At 44.3% G+C, this 18,624-nt stretch overlaps 3 protein-coding genes and 1 pseudogene across 3 annotated transcripts; 3 read left to right on the forward strand and 1 right to left on the reverse strand.

Moving 5' to 3' along the window:
- Window positions 1–287: 287 nt before the first annotated feature.
- LOC121054769 (protein trichome birefringence-like 21) lies at window positions 288–1,838 on the forward strand. The gene is made up of 2 exons (XM_040525398.1): window positions 288–842; window positions 929–1,838. The coding sequence occupies exons 1-2, from the start codon at window positions 321–323 to the stop codon at window positions 1,709–1,711; spliced, it is 1,305 nt and encodes a 434-aa protein (XP_040381332.1). The 5' UTR covers window positions 288–320; the 3' UTR covers window positions 1,712–1,838.
- A 4,783-nt stretch (window positions 1,839–6,621) lies between these two features.
- Window positions 6,622–8,207, forward strand: LOC102705261 (annotated as a pseudogene).
- Window positions 8,208–11,837: 3,630 nt separating this feature from the next.
- On the reverse strand, window positions 11,838–14,787 carry LOC102716976 (signal peptidase complex catalytic subunit SEC11A-like). The gene is made up of 9 exons (XM_006655931.3): window positions 14,657–14,787; window positions 14,492–14,574; window positions 13,745–13,857; window positions 13,269–13,340; window positions 13,086–13,121; window positions 12,944–12,989; window positions 12,699–12,786; window positions 12,550–12,607; window positions 11,838–12,343 (listed from the first exon to the last, which is right to left on the reverse strand). The coding sequence occupies exons 2-9, from the start codon at window positions 14,568–14,570 to the stop codon at window positions 12,293–12,295; spliced, it is 543 nt and encodes a 180-aa protein (XP_006655994.1). The 5' UTR covers window positions 14,571–14,574; window positions 14,657–14,787; the 3' UTR covers window positions 11,838–12,292.
- A 1,496-nt stretch (window positions 14,788–16,283) lies between these two features.
- On the forward strand, window positions 16,284–18,209 carry LOC102717256 (heat shock factor-binding protein). The gene is made up of 5 exons (XM_006655932.3): window positions 16,284–16,384; window positions 17,094–17,147; window positions 17,266–17,289; window positions 17,372–17,414; window positions 17,825–18,209. The coding sequence occupies exons 1-5, from the start codon at window positions 16,349–16,351 to the stop codon at window positions 17,959–17,961; spliced, it is 294 nt and encodes a 97-aa protein (XP_006655995.1). The 5' UTR covers window positions 16,284–16,348; the 3' UTR covers window positions 17,962–18,209.
- Window positions 18,210–18,624: the final 415 nt, after the last annotated feature.

An 18,624-nucleotide genomic window follows, 5' to 3' on the forward strand; every position in this document is an offset into this window, starting at 1 on the left:
ATAACAATATAGCTACGAATGCATACCATTCAGAGTTTTATTTATTATTTTTATTATGAATTATAAAGTAATATTTTAATTTGTATATTTATGAATTGATATATCTCATATTAATTCATCTTTATATTTTATATATTTTAAATTATTTAAATAACTAGAAATAGCTGACGGGATATCTACTCTGAGTTTAAAATCCATTCCCACTGCATGCGACAGTGCAGCGGTTCGAACTCAGCAAGAATCATCTGCGGCTGCGGAGCACGCAATCGCCATTGCTGACTCCACTAGCTGTGCTCTTGCATCGCTGCGCGCTGCCGACGATGCTCAGCGCCAGCGCGGTGCCGCTCCGGGCGCTCGCCGTCGTCGCCGTCCTCCTCCTCCTCCTCCTCGCCACGGCGCGCGGCCCTTCTTTCCTCCTCGGGGGATACGAGCCCACCAGCATCGCGGCGACGCTGCAGCAGCCGCCCGGTTCTTCCTCCTCCTCCACCTCCTCTTCTTCTTCTTGGATCAAGAGCGCGCGGCCTGCCGCCGCCGCCGTCCGGGTGCCGAGGGACTGCGACATCTTCCGCGGCGAGTGGGTGCCCGCCGGCGCGGCGGACGACGGGGCGGCGCCGTACTACACGAACTCGACCTGCGGGGAGATCCAGGAGCACCAGAACTGCATGAAGTACGGCCGCCCGGACCTCGGGTTCCTGCGGTGGCGGTGGCGGCCTGAGCGGTGCGAGCTGCCGCGGTTCGACGCGGCGGCGTTCCTGGAGCTCGTCAGGGGCAGGTCGATGGCGTTCGTCGGCGACTCGCTCGCCAGGAACCACATGCAGTCGCTCATGTGCCTCCTCTCCAAGGTAATCCACAAAAGAATTGTTGCATTTTACGATTTCTTGCACAAATTACAGGATTAATCCGGGTAAAAATTTTCATCTTTTTGAAGGTGGAGCACCCCAAGGAGGTGTCCAAGTCACCGGATCCGGAGTTCAGGACGGTGCACTACGAGTCCCACAACTTCACCGTCGCCGCCTTCCGGTCGCCGTATCTCGTCACGGCGAACCAGTCGGACCCCGCCAGCGGGAGGTGGGACCTCTACCTCGACGAGCCGGACGCCGCCTGGGTGGCCGGCGTGGCGGGCTTCGACTACGCCGTCGTCTCCACGGGGACCTGGTTCAACCGCCCCACCGTGTTCTACGAGGGCGGCCGCCTCGCCGGCTGCCACGACTGCCTCCTCCGGGGCGTCCCGGCCCTCACGCTGCGCTACTCCCTCCGCACGGCGTTCCGCACCGCGCTGCGCGCGCTCGCCGCCGGCGGCGCGGCGGGCTTCGGCGGCACGGTGATCGTGCGGACGGTGTCGCCGACGTCGCACTTCGAGGGCGGGGAGTGGGACAGGGGCGGCGACTGCCGGCGGACGCGGCCGTACGCGGCGAACGAGACGCGGATGGCCGGGCTGGACCTCGACTTCCACACGGTGCAGGTGGAGGAGTTCAGGAGGGCGGCGGCCGCGGCGAGCGGCGGCGCGGCGAGGATGCTGCTGATGGACACGACGGCGGCGATGGTGCCGCGGGCGGACGGGCACCCGAGCCGGTACGGGCACTGGGCGCACGAGAAGGTGACGCTGTACAACGACTGCGTGCACTGGTGCCTCCCCGGCCCGATCGACTTGTGGAACGAGATGCTGCTGCAGATGCTGCTGCGTCATCAGTCGCCGGAGTTTTCTTCTTGATCTTTTTGTACTGTACTAGTCTTTTTTTTGTTTGACTCTCTACTTGCTTTGCCGTTTCTGAAAGAAATCAAAGGAAATCAGAGCCGGAGTAATTGCGCTGTATGATGGCTACTATTGATGAACGAAAACGGGATTGAAATCGTTTGACGGTATTTATGTCCAGCATGGTCATTGGTACACGGACTGGCTGCGTTCGGCAGCTTGGTGGTTAACCGCCGCAAATAATGTGGTAATAATGTAATATACTAGTGTATGATTAATTAAAACTATAAAGATTAGACAAATTAACTAATTTGAAATTTTAAGTAATATTTCTATAGAAAATTTTTAGAAAACACTGCATACGTGCACGCGAAAAATAAGAGAAGCTGGATTTAGGAAGAAGGGAAACAAACGACGCCGAGAGAGTCCTCAGCCCGTAATAGGGAGGGCTAAAGGAGGAAAAATACAATTAGCGCGAATCTCAGACTCTCAGTAGGCTGGATCCGCTCATGTATGTCACGTGAACAATATACAAGAGGAACAACCTCTCTCACAGAGGGTTCGTATCGTGCAAAGCATGAACAAAGACGGTACCGAGAGATTAGTACTGAATGCACGCACGGGTGGGCGGATGGCATGGCGCACGTGCAGTTTCAAGCCATGCATCCTATGTTTTTGATTACACTCGTGTTTATACGCTAATATTTAAATTTTTAGCTTTAAATTTAGAGTCAATTTTGAATGTTTTCACTAAAGTTTATTTTATAGCCTTGATCGCTAAGAATATGTATATAATTTTTTTATTCAAAGTTATGTTTCTTTTTGGAATATTTCATTTCGGTTTTTAATGAAAAGTTCAAAGCATGGATGGCATCATCACGGTGGCACGTACTCCTCTCTCCAGAAAAATAAATGAATTTCTAGTTTAAATTTAACATATTATATGTCCATATTTAAATTTAGAAGTTGGTTTTTTTTTCTCGAACAGAGGAAGTAAAGAGGTGCGATTCTATGGCATCGTCGGCGAGGTGACCACGCTGGTACAAGAGCATACACAATGACAATTATTAGCTGACTCTATTCATCGTTACATGTATAAATACGATGACATGGAGTAAATAGAAGTGGGGGAATTAAGAAATAGTTCTCATACATGGCAACGATTTAGAGTCTACTCTTAGCATTTATTTAAAAAATATTTGTTGCATGATGTAGATTAAAAGAAAAAAAGAGTAATAAAAATATATTTTATAATATTAATAAACAAACCATATCTGACTCTACCTTTACCTTTATGTGTACGTTTATAAATAAGTTAATATTGCTACCATGTACGAGAAAAGAGTCTCTATCGTCCAGCATGTCCTAATAGGGAATCAAGCAAAGTGTCTCTAGCTCCAACCATGATTAGTCTTATTATTTTGTTGAAATTAAGCATAAATGAAATGTAATAGTTAAAAAATGATTTAGTATAAAATGTTTATATACATATTCTTAGTGATAAAAAATTAAAGGTTAGAAAATAAAATAGAATAAAAAAATTAAAAAACAACTCTAAATTTAAGTCTTAAAATTTAAATTTTGTCTTATATATAAACACAAGCATAATCCAAAAGATGGTCCGAGTAATTCTGGTACGTCGAGGGAGTGAACCAAGAGGAAACAAGACAATCTGCATGTCAAGCACGAGTACCAGTGCACAGGCCCTCCAAAATTCGGAAAATTTGACCGTTTTCAAAATGGTAAAATTTTCTACATAATATCCAAAAAAGTGTAATTAGCCAAGGTATATCGTAAAATGTGACATGCTTAAAAGACATTTCAAAAACGTATAATTTGTTAGAGGACACTTTCACTACTATTCCATCCATTCCATATTATAAAACTTTCTGGTCTTGCCTAAATTCATTTGTGTGCTAATGAATCTATACGTATATACAAAACATATATATTAATAGATGAATTTAGGCAAAACCAAAAGGTCTCGTAATATGTAATAGAGTGAGTAGAATATAATTTCACGTTAAATTTTGGGAGGAAAAATGTCTATTTTGCTCAACATCCACTCCATATCCTAACCTAACCATGCTAATCAGAGTTGCCTCCCCAGACCGAACCAATCCACGCATCTTATCCGATCCTGAACCCAACCAATCCAACCAAAATGACTTGTCCCCCCAAACCAAACCAACATTGCAAAATTATAATGACACTTGCAAATTTCCCTTTAGAATTTTGGTTGAAACCATTTCACCACTCTTTTTTGCTGCTTAGTCTGCTGCTCACTACTTTTGCTCACTAGCAGGACTGCACAGCTCAACTGATGAGCACACAAATAACTGCACAGGCTTAACCAACACCATGATTGGGCTACATAGAAACAAAGCTGAACAAACCAACAGCATGATTGATTTAACCTAGCAGTTGTACCATCTCTGTTTCAAAACATTCAGACACATCTAGTGTTTTGGCTCAGCTTAAACAAAAGTGCAAGTGAGCATCAGTAGTTTGGAAGAAAAAAAAAATTGCTGCAAACTAGGCTGCTGGTTTCTGATTAATGCAGTAAGTGATCGAGGTGCTTAGTTGATTCCTTTACAGATTGATATGAGCATGGAGTGGTAGAAGCATACAGGAGATTAAGTTAGTAGGGGGAAGAACAACAACTCGAATCGAATCGACGAGCAGTAACCCAACCCGCAGAGGCAAATCTGTTACTTCTTCTCTGAATACCATGCATACATGCTCGTTTCATATAAATGAAAGGGGATAGAGACGGTGTATCGTTCTTGGCATGTGGAGTCCAGGAGTCTAATTTTTTTTCACTTCTTCCTATACTTATAAGTCAAATTTTAAATTTTTAACTTTAACTTGAAGATAAATTCACGGTTTTTTCATTGTAGTTTATTTTTCAGTCTTGACTTTTAGATCATTCTTAGTGCAAGATTTCATTCCACGGTTTTTAATAGTGCCACATCATTAAAACATATTTGAATGGATGAATGAAACAAGTGCTCTCAATACAAAATTTCAGTTGACGACTTTATATAGTAATATATTACTTAAATATTGCATCCAAGTGACTAATAAGAGTTGGTTAAATATGTAGAGATGAAACAAATTACTCTCAGTGAAGGTTTCAATCCAGTTTCATGCTTTAGTTAACTGTTTACACTAAGTTTATCCCATAAAACTCAATTTATCTCTCTCATCATAAATCCTATGTCGCATCATTATCAATGTAACATATCATTTAATGAAATTGAAACTTCCATGAAACCCCTACTGAAATTAGTCTTAGATCACTAAGAACACATATATAAAGGTTTTGTTCCTAAATTATTTTTTATTTATGAATATACCATTTGAACCTTAACGTTAACATAGAGGAAGCATCATATGACGAAGGCCTTGATGACCTCGACGGAGATGACATATCGTTCTTGCTCGTTCTAATCTTTGATGAAGTAGTGTCGGCACCGTCATGGGAGGAATGACAAGGGAATAGGGGCGGCCGAGGGGTGCTCCGGCATCCGACGAGAGAGGGTCACGGGAGGCTAGTGGGGGTGGCCAAGCTCCCAGCTTAGATGAAAAGCTAGTCCATTTCCCTCTATAAAAAGCTGGTCCAGTCAAAGAACAAACCCAAAAAATGGTCCTTTTGGCCCCAAACCTTTAGTAGGTAGGCCTATCTGAACCCTACGGATGGGGTTGCCGCCACCGGGTGGCGAACCCAGAACAGAAATTATCAGGGATCCAATACATACTAATTATCTAATTTTTATACTTATACACTAATTAATATGATATAATTTAGTAAGAATTGGATAATTTACTAGGGTCCGAGGACCCCGGGAAGCCACACGTGGGTTCGCCACTGCCGCCACTTCTGATGAGCGCGACCCGATGAGAGGATGGCGCCGGACCATTCTGTTCCTGCCGCCCTCCCCAAATCATCGGCCATCGTCCTAGCCTTGTGGATCCTATGGCCCAGTTGTTATGTATGGCTCCCTGTGCATTAAGCTCCTATTGTCGGCTACATTTAGGTCATTAGAGGAGGCCAATCTACTGGTGATTGCGGTTGAAGATACTGCCACTATATTTGGAATGGTTTGTTTTCTTGGTGATGAACTACTTGCTTGAAGGACTCTGATGGGGCGGCTTTATCTCCAAAGCTTTCTAGTGAAGGCAGCAATGTGGTGCGATTCGTAGTCAATTTAGACAACTCTCATCTTCCTCATATTTGCTTCTCCTAGCTCGAGCTCTACAATACCAGGTCAATGTCACTAACATGAGAGGAGTTTTGCAAATTGAGGAATGTTCTATATCAAATTTTTGCAGTTGAGACTTTTTAATCCCGCTTAGGACTAGTCAAGTCCTGGTCTTCTACAATTCTCTCATGTCCCTTTTGTTTCCAACCGACACACAAGAGCAGCATGGCGAGGCTTCCCTAAATTCCATGTTGGCGAACTCGAACCCCATGACAGCATTTCTCTCGGCGAGTTTGTTCAAAGATGATCTTTGCCTGTTTGCCCTTCTCCATCTCCCCCACCTTTAGCAGCCAACTGTGTTATGGACGTTTCATCGTGCCATTCCCCTGTACGAAAACATGACTATTCATAAAAAATCTAGAAGAAGCGTAGAATGCATTAAAGACCATATTTAATTCAACTAAATAAACTACTAAGATTTATTTTTTAATAAAATTTGTTTCATTTAATTAAAATAGAACCGATCCTAAATTATCCACGGATCAATCTACGGCCATCCATGTCTATCGGTATTCTTGAAATGTTCAACCTGTACATATTTGTGTAATTCAGACAATTCTTCATTTCGAAATCAAAATATGCGTTACCAAAAAAATCATTAGTACGAGTATATACAACCAAAAAAATTCGATTGACCGGGACACCAGGAGAGATAGAATTAGAATGTACGCACGCGCGCCCACATGCTCACAACGTCCGAATCGATCGAGCACGTCGCGTCGACTACCACCACCTCGACCTCTCGCCGTTGACCTCGCTTTCTGTCAGTGGAATGGAGCTCGATCGATCGGGCGAGCTCCCACTACTTACGCAGACAGCGATCGACATGGTGGCTGACGCGCGCCCCCGGCGAGGCCTCGTCGTCGCTAGCTAGCTGGCTAGCTGGCTAGCTAGCTAGAGGTGAGAAACTGAGAATTAACGGTGACGCATGAAGGGCCTCTCCATCCGCCGCCTCCTCGCCGGGGCTCGCCGGAGCCGCCACGCCGCCGTCGCCGCTAAGTCCACACGTCCGTGACCGTCCCCGCTCTCGTCGCGCTCCTCCTCTTCTGCGCCGCCGCCGCGGCGTTCTCGGTCTTCCTCCTCGGCTCCTTCCGGCGGTCCGGTGATGGTGGTGTGGCCTCCGCGTGCGACGCCGACGCCGCGCGGGGGCGGGGCGAGTGGGTGCGCGACGCCGGTGCGGCGCCGTACTACACCAACGCGACGTGCGGGTTCATCCAGGAGTATCAGAACTGCATGAAGCATGGGAGGCCGAGCATGGAGTTCTTGCAGTGGAGGTGGCGTCCCAGCGACGGCGGCGAGGGGTGCGAGCCGGAGCCGCTCGGCCGCTTCGACGCGGAGAGGTTTCTCAGAATCGTGCGGGGGAGGTCGATGCTGTTCGTCGGCGACTCGCTGGCGAGCAGCCACGTCACCTCCCTCATGTGCGTCCTGTCGCAGGTGGAGGCTCCGGCGAGGTCGCGGGACGCTGACGGGTTCGAGCACTGGCGCTTCCCGGCGCACGGCTTCGCCGTCGCCTACTTCTGGACGCCGTTTCAGGTCCGGTGGCGCCTGACGAGGGGCCCGCCGGAGGCGGTCGGTCCCGAGCGGCAGGGGGAGGTATTCGCCGGCCCGATCGACCTCCACCTCGACGAACCCGACGAGCGGTGGACGTCCGCCACCAAGGGCCACGACTACGTGGTCGTGTCGGCGTCGCACTGGTTCGCGCGCCCGGCCATGTACTACCAGCACGGCCGGGTCGTCGGCTATCACGACTGCCCGCCGCCGGCAACGACACCGCCGCGCTGAAGCCGGAGTACGCTCAGCGGGCGGCGTTCCGCACCGTGCTCCGGGCGCTGGCGCGGCTCGACGGGTTCAACGTCACGGCGATCCTGCGGACGGTGGCGCCGACGCACTACGAGAACGGCGGGTGGTTCGACGGCGGGGAGTGCACCGCGACGCGCCCGCTCGACGAGAGCGACGACGGGGCCGCGGCGGAGATGGCGGCGACGGAGGCGGAGTTTCACCGGGCGCTGGTCGAGGAGTTCGCCGCGGCGGCGGCAGAGGCGAGGATCAGGAGCGGCGGCGCGCGGCTGAGGCTGATGGACGTGACGCGGATGATGCTGCTCCGGCCGGACGGTCACCCCGACCGGTACGGGCACGGCGGCGGCGAGCACGACGGCTTCGACATCGACTGCCTGCACTGGTGCTTGCCCGGAGCGATCGACGTGTGGAACGAGCTGCTGCTCCACATCCTCAGCGACACGCTAGTCTAGTAGCTGACGCGACGCTTCTTCAGTAGGTTGTGGGTGTGTTGTGTGTCGTTAGACAAAATTTGAAAACGCTAATACGAGACAGAGGGAGTAAGAAAACGCTAAACTGAAACATCTACTCAGATTCTGATCGATCCAAAGGCATGCAGAAGATGAAGACAGTGCAAGAAGAGAGCAGCGCTTAGCCCCCCAAATTAGAGAAATAGTTTTTAGCACATGGATGTCCACCCATATGTTTACATGCTATCTAAATAGTCATCAAGAAATGCAAAAAAAATTGACAAGATAGATTAATATGAGTTTCTACAAACATGCAAGTGTAAATTTAATTTCTACAAGTTATAGAAAAACAAACAAATAAAACTGAAACTAAGTATACGCATATGCATAAATGTTTTTGTTATTTTTGCTACAACTTGTAAGTTAAATTTTCATATTAAATTATCTTATTAAATATTTTCATATTTTTAATGATATTTAGATATAGATATCATGCAAGTAACGGATAAACATCATCCCTGTGGTAAAAAACTACTTACCTCCGTATTAGAAAAGTATACACCAAGATCACCGTCGTGACGCCCTTAGTGAAGCCGCTGCCCATGGACGCACGGCTGAATCTACTGATCATGACGGGGATCCAGGTAGAAGGGGCACGTGCCGGTGAGTATAGTCATCAGCACCGCCTTTCTTGCCGGCACGGTGGTGGCTAACGGTGACGGAGCCCATCTCCGGTGAGAGCACAAGAGAAGATGGGATCGTGACTTGACTACAGTGAGCATCATAACAAGTTCAATAGTATAGCTAAGTACTGGCTCTAATTTATCTATAGCTAATTTATACAATAGTAACCTATAAAACATATATTACCATTTCCTACCTGTCATACACACATTATATCTTGTAATATGTGTTGCAGCTAGCTACAAATCTATAGCTCACTCCCCTTCTCTCTTATCTCTTGTCTCCTTAAAATATGCCTATAGCTGACTTATAGTCTGCTATTGTACATGCTCTAAGCAGCCACGACGACGGTGGCGGAGTGGACATACCGAGGGAGCTCGTTGGCGGTGGAGGGGAGATTTCAACTTTTTACCACTCTCACCAGGCAAGTGTTTTGAAAAAGGATTAAACTCTCGGGGCAAAGAGTAGCAAAAGGTTAAAAACCCCTGGGGGCAGGGGCACTATCCGAGGATTGAACCAACAATTTCTACCACTCCAAACCGCACCAACCAACGCAATCCAAATCAGCATCTAACCCACTCAGCACAAACAAACCCACCCCAATAGCAGGCCTACCTTTCGTAACCAACATATAGAGAAAATTGTACCAACTGCTTAATTTGCATTTCGGCCTATTATTTTTGACGCGAAAAGCATCGCATTTTTTAAAGGAATAAGTCCACTTTGACTCTGTCAAAAGTTGTTCGAATCTAATACAGGACCCTAGGCCGTAAATTCAGATATTTTAACTCCCTAAATTGTTAAAACCGGTGCAATTTAACTCCCTTGGCGGTTTTGGAGGACGGTTTCGTTGACGTGGCAGTGTTGACCTAGTTTTGATCCCACGTGGTGCTTATGTGGCATTAGAATTAACAAAATATCGGTGGGACCCATTTGTCATTCACACCACAAAAAAATATTACGGGATCCACTGACAGGTGGGGCCTATATGTCATACTCTCTATTTCTTCTTTCTCCCTTCTCTCTCTCTATTTCTCCCACCTTAGCCCGGGGCAGGGTTTCACTTATCGGGGAGGCCCTCCAAACCGCTCCTACGCGGAGCCACGATAATCGACGATTATCACGATAATCGCTCAAAACCGCATGAATTCAAATTTAAAAATTCAAACAAAATCGTGATAGTTTTGACCACCATATCATGCGGTAACTCACGATTATCGCGTGGTTTGGTACGATTATCACGACGACTTGCAGATTGCGGTTTGGGACGATAATCGTGTGGTTTCAGACGATTATCGTGACGATATGACGATCACGGTTTGAAGCGATAATTGTGCGGTTTCAACTAAAAACCGTGGTGATATAAGTGATAAGCGCGTGGTTTTAGCTAAAATATAGAGGTCGTTAGGCATCGAAATTAAAGGGGAAAATTAGGGGAAAAGATGGCGAGGCTTAAAGTAAAAAAAGAAAGTATACCTGAGCAGTCGTAGAGTAAAAATGAAAAAAATTGGTATGACCTTTGCTAATAGTTCAACAAATTAGCAATTAAGAACACATATAACAATCACAAATTCGCAATTTATGGTATGAAATGAGCATGCATATTATAAGGAAGTTGGCAACCATAATATATTAATGTTCACAACAATAATCTAGTAAAGTCCACAATGGCCAAAGGCTCAGATCTACAACCATAATATAAAGTTTGTCATACAAACATAGTCAAGTACACAGGTCATGCAAACAAATGGGGAAATGGAGAGAGATTTTGGACCATTTCACCAGTCATACTATTCTCCCTAGTAGACCAAGTTGGGTCGGATGCGCTGTGCAAAAAAACATGTTTTTCTCCAATTAACTCAAGTCAAGTCGTTTTTTCTCAAATGTATGAATGATACATTGAGTTTTTTTGAAAATTTTCTTCACATCTAAGCTCAATAAATACATATTATCACCTTGTTTTTTTCTTAATTTTTCATCAATTTTTTTCAAATTTTTTGAATTCGGGCAGTTTTTTTCGAAGGAAACCGCCCAAAACCGTTATCGGTTCCTGGCGGAGCCCTCGATTATCACGATAATCACTGCGATTATCGCGATAAGTGAAACCCTAGCACGGGGCCGTCGCCGTCGTCGTCTCCCCAAGGCCACGTCCGTCGATGATGCCTCCCTGCTGCCACAGCTACTGCTATCGTGGCCCGTGCTTGTCGCCGACGCCTCCTCGCTGCCACAGCGGCCGCCGACACGGCACGTGCTCACTATACCGCAAGTGTGAACGCAGCCTTCATTGCCTCAATACGGTCACGTTCGCATCCAACGCGGCCCCGCGCCTATAGTCGCCGCCAACGCCGACGCCTCCCCACGGCCACCACCCCTTCGACCCCACTCGTGCCCGCGACCGCCGCCACGTCCCCATGGCCACAACAGCCGCCGCGACCCGTGCTCACGGCCCCGCGCCCTGGACCGCCGCCGCTGACGCCTTCCCACGGCGCCCCGCCACTGCTCCACCGAGGGGCGGGAGAGATAAGGGAAGAAGAAAGAGAGAGAATGACATGTGGTTTTAACATAAGCATCACATTAGTAAAACCAACAAGCGAGTCAAATTGCACCAGTTCCACCAAGCGAGTCAAATTGCACCAGTTTTAATAGGTTAGGAGTTGAAATATCTGGTTTTATAGCTTAGGGTCATGTATTAGATTTGGACCACTTTTGAGGGATCAAAGTGGACTTATTCATTATTTTTTAATGATAAGCTGCTTTGGCTGACACTCGCTGCACCCTCAAAAACTGCGGACTAAGAAAAAAGAGCGCGAAACCACAGTTTAAGGCCAGCCGGTCAAACCATTCTTCCACTTCGAGCTCACCCCTAACAACTGTAAAAATGTAGCAATCCAATGTGCCACCACGACCTATTCAATTTTTTCTATCCAAAAACAGCCAACTACAGGGTGAAGATGATATGATTCAAGTTATGCTTCAGCCAAATCAGACTGCCTCAATCTCACACTACAAAGCATATGTACCTGCTGCATTGTGAGATCAGTTTGCTGTTTGGTTACACCAAAGTAATGAAAAGAACTGAAGCTAAACAGCCGGTGGAAACCAAGAACTCAACAACTCCATCGAGAAGGGTTTAACCCAGTTGGATTCTAGTTGCCTGAAAGGATTGCGTTATGAGTTTGATCTTATTGTACCCAAGTCAGCATCCAAATATCCCCAAAAACTTTCATCCAACGTCAGCTAACTACTATAAACCGCTGGAAAATACAAAGTCATTTGACAGGTAGTTACCCAAAAAGTATATCGCTAGCATCTTCTGTTGGAAACATGGTGCAACAAATACTTCAGCTTCTCCCATGTGACCATACAGGCCACTACTCTACTGAGTGCGCCGTAAGACCACACCCTTACTCCTTTGATGTTATGACAAGAAGGCCCAGCGCACCGATCAAAAGGTACTGCAGCAAGAGACATCGTGTATCAGCAAGAATGCTTCCAAGTTTTAAGAAGCATATCGAGCTACAATGGTACTGTTTAAATTTGGTACTCTGACTAGGAGAATAAAGAATTATATCAACATCTAGCAAAACAAATTCCCACCTATGAAAAGACGATCATTATTTAATCTCCAGTCAATCAGTACACTAAGAAAGAATGAGCATACCTTAATAATTGGCTTCTCGGTCATGATAATTGTCACCCATCCAACATATGGCAGAAAACTGTTATTGCATGACAGTACATAAGATAAGGTGGATTATTTTACATCGAGTGTGAAGGCACAAAAAAATTGTCAAAGTCAAGGAAACGCACCCTACAGCTCGTCCCATAATGTGATGTTGCTGAAGCCAAAGTTGTCCATGTGCATACAGAAGTCGGTCATCCCCAAAATTGTTGTCACCTGAAAGGCAGTTAATTAGTTACCTAAAAAATACAATTGCAGTGACATCCACTGAAAGTTATACATGGTTAGCGGGCAGTTATAATTGTCAATGCTTTAACAGTCACCACTATAACCACTAGTGAGAAACTTAATTGCTCAAACATAAAATGTATACCTTTCGTGAGGATATCAACTTCTGCACTCTCTTGGCGTTCATGAACCTATATGAAGAGAAGGATAAGCTCAAACATATGGGGGAAAGGTCGCAAAGGACGTCTGGAACAAATGGGACAAGATGATGACTCAAAATTAATTACCTTGATCACACGGTGAACAATTGGAATTTCACGGCCCTGCACACAAAAAAGCCAAATGTAAATTTAATGTCTCAAAAATCATGTAGAAGCACACAATACAAAGAAATATAGAACAAGCCTGTGAATTCACAGTCTAGCCAATAATTTATGACTCATGAAGTGAAATGTTTCAGTAAGACTTACATCAACATTAAAAACAACTATTTCTCCAGTGCGGATAGGCTCTTTGCTCATGTGCAAGAACAGGATATCACCCTGAAAGAAGATAATAATTCATTCATGAAGACCAATGTTAAATGCATGGGCATTAAAGGGAAAATTTTGACTTAGTGAAAGTTGGGAAAAAGAAGTACATGAGATGTGTCAATGCAGATTATCAAACAGAGATAACAACGATGTTTAAAGAAATCATGGGAAATGAATGAACCCATAGTTTTAAGGAAAGTTAAAAAAGGGGAAAGAATGCATTTCCCCATTTGCAAGCCAATATAACTTAAAGAAAAAATATCCTCTTTTATATGTTGCATATGTAACTTCCCAAATTTAGGTTGGCTGCTTATAACTGAAAATTGCGAATGCAAACAACAAAGGCTGTGAGAGTGTACATCTAATGATATAAGTACAATCTGGCTTTCATATAGTGCAAGGTTAGTACTAACCCTTTTAAATCCTGGTTCCATGCTACCAGAAAGAACCACCACCACTGGAGATTCACTACCTGTTACAACTATTAACCCCTTCCATATGATCAATGCAGAGGTAACAATCATACCTGCCAAGAGAAACATTCGGATCTCATATAGGTTGTTGCATTAACAATCAATATATCTAATCTAAGAGAAGCACAAGCCCGAGCTAACTGATCAAAACAGACTAAGCAATAAACTTTCTGCGCATCTTTTCCATAACATCGCATTTTATAACCCATTCCTTCAGAAGCAAGGAACACCATCAGGAAGAACAACTAACTAGCTTCTAAGGTTAAGAAAAAACGCTCGTATGCACAAACATTCCTCAACAGAACCTGCATAGTTCACAATCAGCAATAAGCGGGAGCTGAAATGCCCAATCCACCTCTATTATTCACACAACTATGGTTCTTCATAGAAAAAAACAAGTTAATAGAGTTCACCGATCTAGATCGACAATCCTAAACGCCTCCCTGACCCAGAACCTTAACAGTCAAAATCAAATCCACCAAACTAAGAACAATATCACTCCTAGAGATACCCTACTGGAATCGCAAGGCAAACCCCTAGGGCGGGCCTAAATCAAGCAGAGCTAGACTGCATCCCCAACGCACTGATCTGAGAGCAAATAATCACCAGGGGGTGAAATATCTCGACGCGGGACACTAGATGCAAAATCAGGGGGCAGGCGAAAGAGGAGAGGGAGCAGGGATTGACCTAGGCTGATGATCTGCGCCAGCACCTGACGGACCTGCATCGAGCGGACCGACTCTATCGTGTCGCCGATGAACCCCATCTCTCTGTGTAGAAACAACGAGGAAAATTTAGACGACGGAAAAGGAACCCGGGGGAGGAGGAGGGATGGGATCGGAGGGGGCGCACCTGGGACGCCGAGGCCGATCTAGCGCACCACACCACACCCAGCCGCCGCCGCCGACGAGGAGGAGGAGGAGGAGAGCGACTCCCGGTCCCGGACGGGGAGAAGACGGGGCTGAATGCTTGTGTTGTACAGTATCCGAGAGAGAGAGTAAATTACATTTGGCAAAGCTCTTTTTTGGATCTGAAGTTTTTTAAGTTAAATTACAATGGTTTAAAACATTATATTTTATCCAAAATAATAACATACTGAATTATCCATATGGATTAATGCAAATAGGGATCAAAATATATGGATTTGGGGAGTTATGAATACCCTGCTCTAATAAATCCGAAGAATATCAAATACTACCTCCGTCCCGAAATAAGATTATTTTTTAGTCTTTTGATACAATATTTCACTCTTCGTTTTATTTGAAATTTTTTTACGATTAATATTTTTATTCTTACCAGATAATAAAACATGAATAGTACTTTATGCGTGACTAATTCTTTTAATTTTTATACTACATTTGTCCCATAATAACTTCATTTTTCGTTTTTTCCGTGTTCAACGTTTGACCATTCGTCTTATTTGAAAAATTTGTATAAAAATTTAAAAAATAGTCACACATAAAGTATTATTCATGTTTTATTATCTAGTAAGAATAAAAATATTAATCGCAAAAAATTTTAAATAAGACGAAGAGTCAAAATATTGTATAAAAAACTGAAAAATGATCTTATTTCGGGACTACCTTCAATCTGACTAATTTGCTGTTGTTATATTTTGAACCCCTCAAACAACACTTGTAAGGTACATCAACAAATTCAAACGTATCGTCTTAAGTACACCGACGAAATCATCATCTGCCTGTAAACTTCATATTTACCAAAGGAAGACTAACCACCCATGTGGTTAGAAACTAAAGTGGAGCGGTTCAAATCACAAAAATGGTAAATTCATCCGATCTAGAGTAATAAGATATGATAATTATGATTCAAAGTGAAGTTAATAGATTGTAGCACAAATTATAATTTACGCAAAGAAATTCCGATTAAAAATTTATTTTTACTCTCTTAGAGTATCTTCAAGATATATCTAAAATTAATCTATAAAACTGAATTTTGAGAAATAAGTTAGAAAACATATATCCAAGCGGTTCATAAATCTATTCTAGGTTTCAGACAGAGACATGTGTTCCCAGTATAAATTATTCAGTTTTAGGCTTCTTTTGACGGAGAGCGCAATTATTGTGCCTAATATTTTTATGCATAGACCCAACAGAGGATCTAGGCTGTGTTCGCAAGCGCTAATCAAGTAAAACATTTCTATTATTATCTGTACGCACGCTTCCCGAACTGCTATATGGGGTATTTTTTTCAAATTTTTTTATATGACAGTTGTTTAAAAAATCAAATTAATTTATTTTATAAGTTTACAAAAGTTAATACTTAATTATATACTGATAACTTTACTCGTAAAGTTTTACGTCTTCGGTGCCAACTTCGAACGCGGCCCTAGAGAGCAAATTCTTGAAGATGCTCTCCTAACACCTTGCAAGGCCAAGTGGGCCCTACATTCCCAGATAATGGGCTGGTGGGCCTTCTCGACTCGACATATGCACCTGCAGGCCCAGTTTCGGAATCCCCAGCCCTCTCTCTTTCTCTCTCGCGGCGACGAGCGGATCTCTCTCTCCCGGCTCCGGCGGCGAGGCTATGGCGGCCCCCGGCTCCGGCGGCATCCCCATCAAGGTACATCACTGGCACGCACGGCTCGTTTGGCACGGCCGGATACTGTCTCGGGGCTCGAGGGTTCCCTTCCTTTCTGGGCGAAATTTCACCGTCAGGTTCAGAATTGCTCGGGGGCCTGACAGATTCTTGCCAGTGGCACGAGGAAATGGGCACCACGCAACGCTCGGCTGCCTTCTGCCTTTGGCTGCGGTTTGCCGGATTCCCCTGGAGCGTTGTGGGCTGACCGGCGCTGTAGCAGTCCAGTGTGACAGTTTTAGGTTTTGGGGGTTTGGGGGATAGGGTTAGTGGCTTTGGTAGGTGGTGCCGGCTAGCGATTAGCAAAGATTTGGGGTATGCAAATTGCATATGCACATAGAGGTATAGCTATAAAGGTGTGGAGGACTAGGGATTGGTCACCTGTTTCGCACTTTGTTGTAAACTTGTAATAGGCTCCGTTTCATAACGTGAAGCTTTCTAGCATTTGCTAGATTTATGTGGATCTTAATGAATCTAACTATATATGCAAATAATATATATTGATCTATAGATCATTCTTGATATAGCCAAAATGTTTTAGAATATGAAACATGTAAACAGAGGGAGTATATTATTTGCTTTTGAATTGTGAATTTCTGATGCGTATGGCGGTATAGTTGGGCTGATGCTTGTGGTTAGGTTTCTTGAGTTTGCTTGTCTCATGATTCCATCCACACTTCCTCTTCTAATGCAGGCTGAGCAGGACTCAGATGGCTCGGCGCAAAGCACTGCTGATATGACCGCTTTCGTGAGCACCAAGATCTTGCTCTGAGTACACATTTTTGGTGATATAAATTTCGGTTCATTTTGCTTTTATATTCTACTTACTGGTGCATTTATTATCTTTTTTCCCCACTGTTTTGCAGGTTCAAAATCTTCTAATGCAGATGGTGAGTTAACTAACTTTGTTCACAGTACTGCTGCAAATTACACGCACTTGCTTTACTTTTACTCAAATGAACGCTCTTGCAGCAAACCAGGTTCCAAGCTATGTCAGAGAACATCATTTCAAAGAATATCCTTCTAAACCTGTTTTCTTATGCACTTTCCTTCTTTAAATACTTTCCTTTTAGGAATTAGGATAGCACAAAATATATTAACATAGTAAACATTTAGTTGAGTATGCAAGAATACTCTTGGGTATATATTTACTGAGATCATGGATGTGTAACATCTGTCCGTTAGTCACTGCACATAATTCACACAAGTCCAAATTCCTTTGGAAAAAACTGGTTTTTTTTTGCGAACTTGAACATTTCAGTTGCGTATCTGAAACAGTTTAACTATACTCCATATTAGTAGGAAGAGGTTCTGTCTCTGGGAGTTACTTTGAGGGGTTTCACTTTATGAACGAATACCTGGCATAGACATGATATAATCAGCATGTTTACCTGGTATTGTTTATAATCCTTAACTAGTGCCCACTAGATGAAATGGGTGCAAGAATCGATGAATTGGAGCAGAGCATCAATGACCTCAAGGTTGAGATGGGCACTGAAAGTATTACCCCAGCTAAGCCTAAGGACGAAGAAGCGAAGCCAGCAGATAGTTCTGCTGCATGAATGAAACAGAGGCAGTTGAAATGGGCAGCATGTCATTCCAGCTCTGATCCTGTATCGACATCTCCGGCCATTTATTGCTGACAAAGTACATTCGATAAGATTTTAGCAGCGCACTTTTATGCTTCTGAGATATGCTGTAGGAGTTGAGAATTTCTCTTATAGATGTTGCATGTTTGACCATGAATTTCTCTGGATGCGGTATTGTACCTATTGTGCAGAGCATGATCATAATAGATTGTTTAGATTCATGTGTTTGCGGGCTGCCAGAAGAACGGTTTGACTTAAAATGAAGCCATGGGCTTCTGTAACTCGTTGCTGTCTTCTGTGATTCCTAATGTCCTAACGTTCAGTGTGTTGGATATGGATGATGACTTTTGTGGTTCCTAATCTCCCAACGTTCAGAGTGTTGGGTATGGATGACATGATGTTCCTTGTGATCTGTAATGTGTTTATTTCTTAATGTTCGTGGCAATCCCAATCTGTGATGAACTCATGGAAGCTATCTCACGGAAGGAAGAAAACCGACCAGCAGTCCAGCACTCGACTTGGACCATGGCAGCAACTCATCAAAACCATCCCACATAAAATTTCATGGAGACATCTTTTGTTTTTTTCAAAAAAAAAATGCCAAACAGCATATTTTAAAAAATAATAATTTATGAA

Source organism: Oryza brachyantha, chromosome 6 (genome assembly GCF_000231095.2).
Source record: "Oryza brachyantha chromosome 6, ObraRS2, whole genome shotgun sequence".
NCBI classification, from domain to species: domain Eukaryota; kingdom Viridiplantae; phylum Streptophyta; class Magnoliopsida; order Poales; family Poaceae; genus Oryza; species Oryza brachyantha.